General features: G+C 30.7%; 1 protein-coding gene across 1 annotated transcript; it reads right to left on the reverse strand.

Moving 5' to 3' along the window:
• Positions 1–4,214: 4,214 nt before the first annotated feature.
• LOC132726821 (transcription and mRNA export factor ENY2) lies at positions 4,215–10,003 on the reverse strand. The gene is made up of 4 exons (XM_060712196.1): positions 9,851–10,003; positions 9,174–9,244; positions 7,716–7,790; positions 4,215–5,267 (listed from the first exon to the last, which is right to left on the reverse strand). Exons 1-4 carry the CDS (start codon positions 9,898–9,900, stop codon positions 5,197–5,199), a joined length of 267 nt encoding a protein of 88 aa, XP_060568179.1. The 5' UTR covers positions 9,901–10,003; the 3' UTR covers positions 4,215–5,196.
• Between the last annotated feature and the right edge of the window lie 2,963 nt (positions 10,004–12,966).

Raw genomic sequence — 12,966 nt, forward strand, 5'->3', positions numbered from 1 at the left:
AATCAACACGGTTACAAAATCAGTGTTGCAAACCGCAAGAACAAAATTGGTGGCGGTGTTGCTTTGACTTGTAAAACCGAAATTAAAATGAGAAAGATGGAACATTGGACCAAACAAAGATTTGAGTTTGGCATAGGGAAACTCATTTTCAAAAGTATAACAGTACACATAGTTGGTTTATACAGACCCCCATCCCTAGCCACATGTGAGCAATTTGTAACTGACTTCAAATTTCATAGAAGATATCTTTAATACCTACATACTCTAACTTGTTGATTATGGGAGACTTCAACCTTCACCTTGACAATGGTAGTGGTGCATCTACAAACTTTCAAAATTGCCTTCATGCTATGGGTTTAGAGCAACATGTCAACTTTAGTACACACACTGCTGGCAACTGTTTAGACTTGGTAATCACTGAATCGATTAATGGTGTATGTGTACTTAAATGTGAACAAGGACCTTTTCCCTCCGATCACTGTGCTTTCCACGTAGTCATTAATGTGAGAAAGAAAACATTGCCAGTAAAACTGTACAATTTAGAAACTGGAAAAGCATATCCCATTCTGAATTCTCTGATGATTTGACGAAGATTTCAGTTGATAGTGAAGATGTCAATACTTTTGTAAACTTGTTTGAATCAGAAATCCAATCTGTTATCGACAAACATGCTCCAACAAAGGAACAAACTAGGATATGCAGAACTCAAAAACCTTGGTTCAATATTGGAATCTAAGCGTATTGTCCGGAAAAAAGAGAGAATTTGGAGAAAGTACAAAGAGCCAGAACAGTTCAAGAAATTTAAAGAAGCACGGAATAGATACTGTAAAGAAATTGATTCTGAGAAAAAAACTAGTAATGAGTGAGAAAATTCTAAATGCCAAAGGTGATTCAAAAAAACTCTATGGTATAATTTCGGAATTAACTGGTACTAAAGCTGAAAATCCTATGCCACAGTCTACAAATGACAGTGAGCTAGCTGAGAAGTTTGCAGACTTTTTCATGGACAAAATAGCTAAAATTCGTAAATCACTTCAGGATTTTCCAAGCTTCATTCCAAATGTCAAACAAGTTCAACCTTTAGAAAATTTCGAGCATCTTACAGAAACACAGGTGAAGAGCCTTATTTGTGAACTAAATACCAAATCGTGTGAGCTGGACTTAATACCCCCACATATATTAAAGTCATATCTTGATGAGCTTCTGCCAACCATTACCAAACTGGTCAATCTATCTCTGTCTAAAGACGTATTTCCAACACACTGGAAACAGGCGATTGTTAGACCCCTTCTTAAGAAGTCTGGTTTAGAATTACAATTGTCAAACTACAGGCCTGTCAGTAACTTATCGTTTCTTTCAAAATTGATAGAAAAGGCTGCGCTCTTCAGACTAAATAACCATGTCGATACCCATAATTTGTTACCCAAAAATCAATCAGCATACAGGCGTCATCATTCATGTGAGACTGCTTTACTCAGACTTGTCAATGATCTTCTAGACGGTATGGAAAAGCAAGAGGTGACAGCTCTAATTGCAATAGATCTAATTAAGTGCAGCTTTCGACACCGTTGACCACAACATTCTACTCGACGTGTTACACAGTCAGTACAGTGTCAATGGTACCGTGTTAGCATGGGTGGACTCGTACCTGCCACCTCGTAGTTGTCGCGTCAGTGTTAATTCTACTGAATCGACTCCACGATTGCTTGAATGCAGTGTACCTCAGGGGAGCTGTCTTGGTCCGTGGCTCTATCTCACATATGCAGGAACCCTATTTGATGTGATACCACCAACCATATCTGTGTACGGCTTTGCTGATGACCGCATTGCTAGTCAACGCTTTCGACCAACTTCAGTGACCAATGAACTTAACGCTATAAAGCAACTTGAAGACAGTGCTGTAATCATCAATGACTGGATGAATGCCAATAAACTCAAAATGAACACCACTAAGACAGAATTCATTATGTTTGGTAGTAAAGCCCAACTTGGTAAATGTTCAATTAAAGAAATTGGTATCGCCGGTGATAAAATTCAAAATGTCAGTGTCATAAGATACTTAGGTGCCTACTTAGACGAGGGCCTAAGATTCTCAACACATGTTAAGACCAAGTGTAGAACTGCCATGTTAAATTATTTGAGAATAAAGAGCATTCGCAAATATCTGACTCAGGACGCCACAAAAATCCTAGTATTGTCGCTTGTAATCTCACATTTGGATTATTGCAACGCTATATTGTTTTGCATTTCAGAAATTGAGTTACAGAAATTACAGCGTATCCAGAATATGTGCGCTAAACTTGTTTTGCAACTCGGAAAATATGATAGTTCCAAAGACTCTTTGTTTGAACTGCATTGGTTACCAATTAAAGCTAGAATCAATTTTAAAATACTATGTACAATGTATAACTGTTTTATGGGCAATGCTCCGGTTTATCTAACAGAGCTGTTACACAAGCCTGTCATAAAAAGACCAAATCTCAGATCTGTTTATAATATGGATTATTGTTTTGCTGTCCCCTTTAACAAAAGGAAAACATTTAACGACAGAAGTTTTAGTACCGTTGGTCCAACTCTCTGGAATAAATTGCCTCTGTATATAAGACAGTCTTCGACTTTGGACATGTTCAAGAAAAATGTCAAAACCTACTATTTTAGAGATTTTTACGCATTGTTTTAAGTTTGTGATTTGGCTGTAAACTGATCGAGATGTGGAAATGTGTTTAAAATTTTACTGAAATAACCATTAATTTTTATTTTCTTTTAAATTATTTTTTATTATTATTTTTTATAACTATTCTTTTTTTTAATTTTTTAATACTTTATATTTTACACGGCTGATATCTTTAACTTATTTTTTTGTAGTTCATTTGTCATGCATATGTGTTTTTTTTTATCTATATGTATATACTTTTATTATCCTTTTGTACAACGCCATTGAATATGTATATAGAAATAGGCATTTAATTAAATAAAACAGTTTCAGTTTCATGTTAACATTCTTAACAATCCATTACTATGTTAATTGGATTTAAAAGCAGACTCCCCCCGCCTCGTTTTTTGTTTTGTTGGTGATTGTAAACCTTTTTCTATGTAAAAGCATATATATATCTATATTTAGCTCCTTGGTAAAAGATAAGTCATGACGACCATCAAATATAACATTGATGTATGTTTGACATCTTTTTTTAAATTTTTATCTTCTAGTAAGGATGGCTGTGTTCAAGGTCATACCTAAATATTAACTTAATAACTTGAAAATTAAAGTGTAATTCCTCCACTGTATTCAGCCTAGGACACTAATACTTAAACTTCAGTTACTGTATTATAACGGCAATGAACACTTTACTGCTATTATGCCAGAAGCAACATAAACTTAGCAAAATTTATCATTATGAAGCAAATAAATAAAGGAAAAGCAAAAGTTATCATTATGAAGCAAATCAATAAAGGAAACTACATTGCCATTTCTTAACAGCATCTTCATGTCTATTAAAGATCCTGTATGTTGTATGTAGGTTGTTACCACACTTAAGTGAAATTTTATATATGTATATAAATATACTTCTAAAACAATTTTCAAACATCAAAGAATATGTACTGCAAATACTTGTAAAAAATATATGCAGTCATTTCTTATTGAAAAAATTGACTTAGACTTTATAGAAAATAAATTTCTAACAACCTCTCTTTGTTAACATGAATTAATGTAAATTCGGTAAAATATTTACAAATAATGCTTTTTGGAACATACAATATTGATAAATCTTCATTTGAGCATTAAATTTACGATATAAAACCATTAATAATTGAGTTACAGGATCTTAAAGTAAAAGATTACATATTTAATGCAACATTAATTTCTTTACGGTAAAAAAACAACATAAATTAGTGCAAACATAATGATTTGTAAAAAACTATCACCCATAGCTGAAAATAAAAGAAACACATCTGTTTTTTTTTATAAAACATTTAATAAAAATTCTTACATTTTATAAATCATGATAATAAGGGAAGTATTTATATAATTGACATTTCATTCATTTTCAATTTTTCTTCTTTGAAAGATAAATTGCATCAAAATTGTTCATATTTTTTAAGAAAGCAAATCATAATAAATTTTCTGAGTATTTGATTTTATATTACATGTACAAGAATTGATGACATAATTGTACAACATTTGTAATCTTAAAGAAATAAAACATTCACTTGAAAATATTCCATGGCCTTAAAAAAACAAACCTAGGGCAAAAATCCTTACAATTTTCTGTAGTCCTGTCTATGGCAAATACATGATATGAAAATTAGAATGTTTAGTTCCAATATACCTTTGTATCAAAATAAGTAAACTAGATCAAGAAATCTCCATTATGTCCAAACTGTGAATGTTTCTTAAGTTAAATGTTATTAAATCCAACAAAATTTATTATATTTAACAATAATAAATAAATAGAGGATATTGAATGAGTGTAAGTTCAATACTGAAATTATTGCACGAGTTGAATAAAATTATATTATGCAAGCCTCTGACAAGCATATTATTTTATCCAACGAGTGCAATAAATTCAGTAATGAACTTAAACGAATTGAATATTCTATTTATCACATACCCAAAATGAAGACCGTTTAAAGTGAAATAAGAGTCATTTTTCATTGACGCGCCTATAGTGTAACACTAACATTTAGTGCGTCTTTACACTATGTTTGTATAACGCTAAAAATATATGCACAGCCGTGTAATACCATATTTACGGAGTCGCAAAATCGGCACGGGTGTGTGATAAACCTATATATCTTATTTTTGCAAGAATTTTTTCAGCTATTCTCTGCTTTACATAGCCATATGAACCATTTGGAAAACCAATGACAGTTAATTAATTGTATAATCAATTAAATAGAAAAACAACATTCAACGTTTAGACACTATAGAGACGGACAAGAAAAGAAACAAATGTTAAGAAATTATTTAAAGTTCTATTGTATTTAATAGAATTACACTGATAATACCAAAAAGGCAACAAGTGCCTGTCAAAGTTTTTTTTAAAATGTACACAGTTAAGCTTGTTTGTTGTTATTGTTTTTCAGCTCCTATACTGGAGTTTACAAATTAGATATTTTAAGAAGTCACTGACAAACATCAAGCGGTTGATGAATATCTGATGATAGTGATGATAAGAAATGATGATATCACAGATTTCAGCTTTGTTGAGCGAGGAATGTCCTGATTCTCTGCAGCAATTCTTTCTTCACTGTGTCCGGTACCAATGCTATAATATAACAAGCAATTATCATAGTATTGCAAGCAATCCATAAGTCCCCTACCGGTTAGAACCCAAGCAACATTCTGAGGGGCAATTGGCAATTCACTTATGTTTCTATTTTAAGTAAATTTGTTGAAAAAGTTCTTTAAAAGTGATCACAGGAAACAGTTTTTATGTACAGACAGACGGACTGAAGGACACTCTACAGTTATTTTTTAAACATCCCTGTTATCAAAATGTAACATTTTTAAAAGCAAAATTTTTAAAAAGGAGATAACTCTTGAAATAAAGATGCAAGATGTCATACATGATGTGAGTGTAACAAAGAACAATTAGTAATGAAGGTATGAATAATGAATGTTTATTTTGAATTTGAAGTAAATGAAAGTTAAAGAACGAATAAGAAAAATTAAAAGTTTAAGGAGGAGATAATTCTGGAAATATGGATGCTAGATTTATAAACCTTGTCATATTATTATGATGTGGGAGTTTGAAGAAAATCCTATCATGATTGAAGAAGTTGGAGTAAAAATTACCAATTTCTCGAAAAAAAAGTCTAAGTTCAAAAGGGGCATAATTCTGGAAATAGTCTTGCTAGAGTATTGAACTTTCTCAAAAATGTTGAGTGATAATAAGAAACATATATATGAAGTTTGAAGTAGATACATTAAAAAAAAAAGAAGTTATTAAAAAAAATATATTTTTTTCATGAAAATTTTAAGTTCAAGGGAGGTAATTCTGATAAATTTTGTGCTAGAGTTGTAAACTTTGTCACATATGATGTGGTTGATGACTAGCAACTTATATTTAAAGTTTGAAGAAAATACCTTAAGAAATAAAGAACTTATAGTGAAAAAACTTAAAAACTAGAATCAGAAATCTTGAAATTCAGTCTATTTGTTGCCATAGCAACCAGAATTTTCAACATAGGAAGATAAGAAAAGGATGTGCATAATTTCCATACTGCCATCTACCCATATGTCAAGTTTCATAAAAATATTTTCAGTACTTTTTGCGTTATCACTGGATCCAGGTTATGTGTAAAATTTGCCATATTTTCAGTCTATTTGTTGCCATAGCAACCAGAATTTTCAGCATAGGAAAAAAAGAAAAAGACGTGCATAATCTCCATACTGCCATCTATCCATATATCAAGTTTCATAAAAATATTTTCAGTACTTTTTGCGTTATCGCGGGATCCAGGTTATGTGTAAAATTTGCCATATTTTCAGTCTATTTGTTGCCATAGCAACCAGAATTTTCAACATAGGAAGAAAAGAAAAAGACGTGCATAATCTCCATACTGCCATCTATCCATATATCAAGTTTCATAAAAATATTTTCAGTACTTTTTGTGTTAACTGCGGGATCCAGTTTTGTGGACGGACGGACTGACAGACGGACAGACGTACCAACTTTTGATGTTTATAAGGCAAATCAGCTCATAAACACCACCTGGACCAACGTCCATAAGCAAAATAAGCTCATAAAAACAAAAAAATAGCTCTTAATTTAAATTTTATGAGTTTTTGTTCTTTATTTTACTACAGAATGAAGCTCATAATAATCAAATGTTTGCTCGGGGTAAACCTAAAGTCTCCTCCGGTAAACCGGTAGGGGACTAACAAGAATTTGTAACAGAGTAACCAATGTCCCCCGTCTAAGGGAAGTTTTACATGAAGCACAAAATTTTGCCATGCTAAAAATATAATACAAGTATACATTAATAATATACAAAAACTTTTTCAACAATCTATTTTTTTGAAGTGTATATTTTATTTACATCAACGTTACATTGACTATAAGTAATTATGCTTGCATCATGAATGAAACATATCGGTACATTTATTTACAACATTTATTTTATACCAGCTCAGTGACCTCTTCATGTGATACATTTATACCCAAAAGGTATACAGCCAGTGACTTAAAGTTTAGAGCTGTGCCAATTTTAACCATTTTGACTTGATTTGTATTACTTCTTGGCAATGCTTCATAACATCTAAGCCCTGGGCTGGTGATAAGATTTCTTTCTAAAGATTTAAAAACTTTTACTACTTATATACATGTACTTATCTTTGGATCCTGTGACCTACTTATGCATCGCACTAAAATGATTTAAATAATTTTTAACCTACGATTCATATTTCTGTGAAATTTGGTCAAAATTGACATAGTGGTGTGTGAAAACATGTTGTGTGAAAACATGTTGTGTAAAAGAATTTCCTGCTGAAGACGGCTTGATGTTGAAAAATAATAAGAAAAGATAAACAAATGAAAATGAACAGGAAATTATATCTGCTTTCTGCAGACTTATCTAATAATTTTTATCATTTTTTTTCCCAAGAGTAGTAGCAATTTAAACTTTAGTCATGAAATATTAAAAAAAAGGCTTCAATCACATCTGAAAGTAAAAATGCTATAACATGTTGAGGTATTTGTTAAAAACATTACCTCTGCCTTTTGGAGTGATTTCAGCCACAAGATCATCTACTGTAATATGCTCTAAACCCTTTTGTTTTACTACCTCTGAAATGAAAAAACAAAACAATGATGAAACAAGAAGTATCCAAAGTCAACATCGAAAGTACCTTACTAGATAACATTTAAGTATGAGACAAAATGACATTAATAGAAATGTGAAAAGATAACATTAAGGACTATCATACAAGATGACATAGAAATATGTGACAAGATGACATTTAAGCATGTGATAAGATGACATTAAAAGAAATGTGAAAAGATAACATTAAGGACTATCATACAAGATGACATAGAAATATGTGACATGATGACATTAAAGTATGTGACAAGATGACATAGAAATATGTGACATGATGATATTAAAGTATGTGACAAGATGACAAAGAAATATGTGACACGATGACATTTAAGCATGTGATAAGATGACATTAAAAGAAATGTGAAAAGATAACATTAAGGACTATGATACAAGATGACATAGAAATATGTGACATGATAAAATTAAAGTATGTGACAAGATGACATAGAAATATGTGACACGATGACATTTAAGTATGTGACAAGATAACATAGAAATATGTGACAAGATGACATTAAAGTATGTGATAAGATGACATAGAAATATGTCACATGATGACATTAGAGTTTGGACAAGGTGACATAGAAATATGTCACATGATGACATTAAAGTATGTGACAAGATGACATAGAAATATGTCACATGATGACATTAAAGTATGTGACCAGGTAACATAGAAATATGTGACATGATGACATTAAAGTATGTGATAAGATGACATTAAAGAATGGTACAAGATGTTATTAATATGTGACCAGATGACATTAAGAAGAAAGTGACAAAAGGGCATTAAAAATGTGACAAGAAGACTTTAAAGTATCTAACAAAATGACATTGAAGTGCACCACAAGATGACATTAAAAAGTATATGTCCAGACTGAATAATCGCCCTTTATGAATATTCTTGGTTCATGTCAGAGTTATGGGCCCTGGATAGTGTCTTAAGCTTCATGTGGAAACCTTAAGTACTTTTGTGGAAACCTTAAGTACTTTTATAGAACGATGCTGCATGCAAACCTTAAACCAGGTAAGTTTTTTTTAAATTAAAAACAGGCTATAAATCTGTCAAAATTCATGCCAGATTTGTGAGTCTTGGATAGTGACCTCCATTTATGATATCTAATAATTGTGGAGTAACAAGCACATATCAACAGTGGTTAATGAGATATGATGATGAACAAAAAGTTGCAAATCAAGGTCAGTACTAAGGATAGCCCTAATATTCTTCAATTAGTATGACTTGGAGAAAGTTGTATTAAACCAGTCTGTTTGCTAACAACTATAATAATGTATATAAATATTGCATGAATGATGATGCAAAATTGATAAAATTGTGAGATCAGTGTTACCTTTACAGTATTGCTTTAACTGGTCTCTCCAGCCACACTCTACAAGTCTTGTCCTCAATAACTCCTTCAGCCTAAAACATTAAGTGTTAAATGAGTGATATGTTTATACATAAAATTAAATCCATCATAAACTTGTGATAATTAATCTTAGTTTGTCATTCTTTTTTCTTGAAAAGATTAAATAATGATTATGATCAGAAGCATCAGAATATCTTGTAAGCTCTGTGTATTATTTTAAAATAAATAGAAGATATAGAAAATGGCATTGTTGGTAGTGTCAACATGAGAAACTAATAGAAAACTTAATTTTTTTTTCAATCATTGAACAATTAAAACAAGTCAAGTCTTTATATCATTATAAGGTTATTAACTTGTGATAGCGTCGAGAAATAAATCCTTGTCTGTAAATAACACACTCAATACAAAAGATAAACAAATGTGTGTAACCCCATTGTGATTGTAAACAGTAAAGAGATTGAGTCTTGTCTATATTACAAATATAAATCCTTCAGAGGCTTGACAGTTGACCAAGATAACAACATTTATTTCAATAATGAATTGCCAGACAACTTATGGGAATTAGTCAATTTGTATGTATCAATAATACAATTTCAATTATTACAATAATATACTAGATAAAAAAAAATCTGTGTAATATAAATTAGAAAAGACTTTACCTTTCTCTTTCGCCTGTTTCAACAAGTTTTTGATTGATTGTTGCACGCATCTGTGCATCTTTGATCTTTCTGTCATGTAAACTGAAATAAAAATAATAAACATATAATCAGACATTATGATTGACCAAATAGGCAACTGAATTTCTCCCCTTTTTCTTATCTCTTACAAGCATTTATAACAGATTTTAATTTAGATATTACACACCTTTTTTCCTATATGTCAAATTCTCAATCCAAAATGAAAGTAAATTGGCACAGCAGAGTTGTTTCCCTTTAAGTATTTTCATTGGTCCGAGGTTTTCCTGTGACCAATGAAAATACTCCATTTGAAAACAATCTGCAGGCCCATTTTACTTTCATTTTGGAATTACAATTTGACATATAGGAAAAAAGGTGCGTTATAGTTTCATAAGATGCTTTGATTGAACAATTATTATAAATAATAACTTAATTTTATCATATTTAAATACGCAATACAAAGAAATATTCTTTCACGGTGAATTTAGTGTGTTTTACTCGTGAGAGTTTTACCGAAACGGTGCAATCAGATCTCTTCCGAGTTTCATTTGTTGACAGTTTGGGCTTGGATATTTCTTGCTACGTATAATCAGCGAAGGTGCCAGTGTTGTTTTCTTAAAGAGTATTTATTTATCTAAGATTTGAGACCAAGATTGTTAAGATCGGTGAAAAATTGATGAAATGCGCTGATAATTGAGATGCTAGTGATATTTCTATGCAAAATGAAAGTAGAGTAAAATACCTTTATAATATTTTAGTCATAAAAATTTTTTTTTATAATTTTTTTTTAGGGTTTTGGGTTGTAGAGGGGGAACGGGGGTTTAGTGTAAGTCATGGCCACGCAACGTTTACCTGTGTCCCGCTCTTGACTTTGAGTTTGATTATCTAACTTCAACATTTATTGGTTAATTGCATTTTTCATATTTAAACTTTTCAAATTAAATTATCTAAAAACACTTCTAAAAGCGGGTCGTAAAGTTTAACTAAATGTGGGGCGAGTCGTTTTGGTGCGAAACCTGAAGAGCATATTTAAATGATCAATATTTATCAAAGCTCTACACTACAAATGAACATTTACAGTACTAATAAAGAGAAACATATAATTCAATTTAAAAATTGTAAATAATTTGTCTTCTTAATTCAAAAGAGGTATATTTTCAAGATTAATTGTGACGTTCATATCAAATCTCACTTACTCCGCCATCTTGAAATTTCAATTATTTCGTACCCAATTTAATTCGCGATTGCTAAGTAGGTTGAACACGGCTAAAATGCAACTTATAAAAGCTTTTTCAGACAATTCATATTTTCATAGACCAAACATTATTAAATTTTCGAAGTTAATCATAGTGAAAGCAAAAAAATGTTTAACTCAATCTAGCAATACTCTGTAAGAAAATTTTCTTTGTTCTTAATAATACAAAACAAATTGATATTTCTTTTTTATTTTGATCTCATACTCCGATTCTAAATTGTTAAATTTCGTACCTGTATTATTTTTATTCTATTTTGTTCTTTTTTTTGTTTCCTTATGTACATAATTATGTTAATAACATTGCCATGGTTTTATTTTAATATGTATCATTTTACTTATTTTACTTTGTTTTGTTATCATTTGTTATATTGTTGTTTTCTCACATGCCCATGCAGTTGGGCCTTGGGATATCACTTCTAAAAACTAAAAAAGAAAAAAAAACTCTGTTTTATGTTATGACGAGCTTATCTTGCTTGTAATTATTGTAACTTTTAAGCATGCTATGGTGCTATAATATCTTAAATCCATGTATTTAGATGTGCTTATGCTTATAATTTTTTAGTTGCTTTAATATCTTAATTCTTAAATGTGATTATGCTTATATTTTTGTAGCTGCTTTACTTTGGTTTAGTTCATATACTATTGTTTGTCGGAAAATAGCGTGTTTCCTGTTTAAATGTATCCGACGTAAAATAAATTTTCTTGTATCTTGTACGAATATATTAATTGCTAGTTTTGGTCATGTAATCTTTTTATTTAATGATTTCTTAAAAGATAAAAATGTTATATACCTCTTTGGTAACAGAAAAAATATATACTGCATTTTCACAAAAATCAAAAAGAAAAGGTTCAGGTACAATGTTATATTTGATTGTAAATAAAGCACAATATAATCCGCACAGACTAATATTCCGTCTTTCAAGATATAGTACGTCATTATTTAATTTAATATGAAATTAGGTGCGGAAAGACATGTAAAATATGCAGTATCAAAAATTAGAAGTCTTAGATATATCTGTACCTTTGTTGTGAGCTTCTCATTTAGATCTGAAGAATACATGTAAAATACATACAATTAAAATGCAATGAAAAATGCATAAATTTTCGGTGAGATATTTAGAGCTGGCTGTGCTACATGTATATAGCTCTATAGAAGGACTAACTCAGGTTATTGCATAAAATTACTTAATTAATGTAACTTAAATAATTTGAAATAGAAAAAACACATGTGAATTTTTGTAGACTAAATATACAAAAGGAATTACAAATTTAAGACTTTGAAAGGAAAAAATATTCCAACGTGCTGAATGTCATGCATTCGACCCATCAGTATCAATGCCGAGGACATTAGATGATTTAGATCAGAGACATAGATGTTATCTATGTCTCTGTTTAGATGAGACAAAACCTGTTCTTGAGGGGCAACTGAAAAAAACACCTCGTACGCCCTCGAACACCATTGACGTAAATCCATGATACTGTGTGAATTTTACTTGTACAGTGTAGTAATTAAAATGAAAAAAAATATCATATAATATTACTTGCTCGTGTTGGAAACACTTTACCAACAGATATTCATGCATATACTGTTTGGAGAGGATTTTTTTTTAAAGATTGACATGTATACAAAATATTTATAGTGTAAAATGAAAACTCGAAATGTATGAGGAAATAGTGCGGTTATACAAGTTATCGTTTACTTTGACATATGAAATAGAGAAATGATTTAAACACAATTACAACTTTTCGGTCCATCCGTCAGTCTTCGAATAAGAACCTTGAACACAATAGTATTAATACACAGAACGGATGCGGTATTTCGGTCTAACCTGCGCTAAGAAAC

Source organism: Ruditapes philippinarum, unplaced genomic scaffold, assembly GCF_026571515.1.
Source record: "Ruditapes philippinarum isolate M1 unplaced genomic scaffold, ASM2657151v2 ctg333_1_1_1_1, whole genome shotgun sequence".
Classification (NCBI taxonomy): Eukaryota; Metazoa; Mollusca; class Bivalvia; order Venerida; family Veneridae; genus Ruditapes; species Ruditapes philippinarum.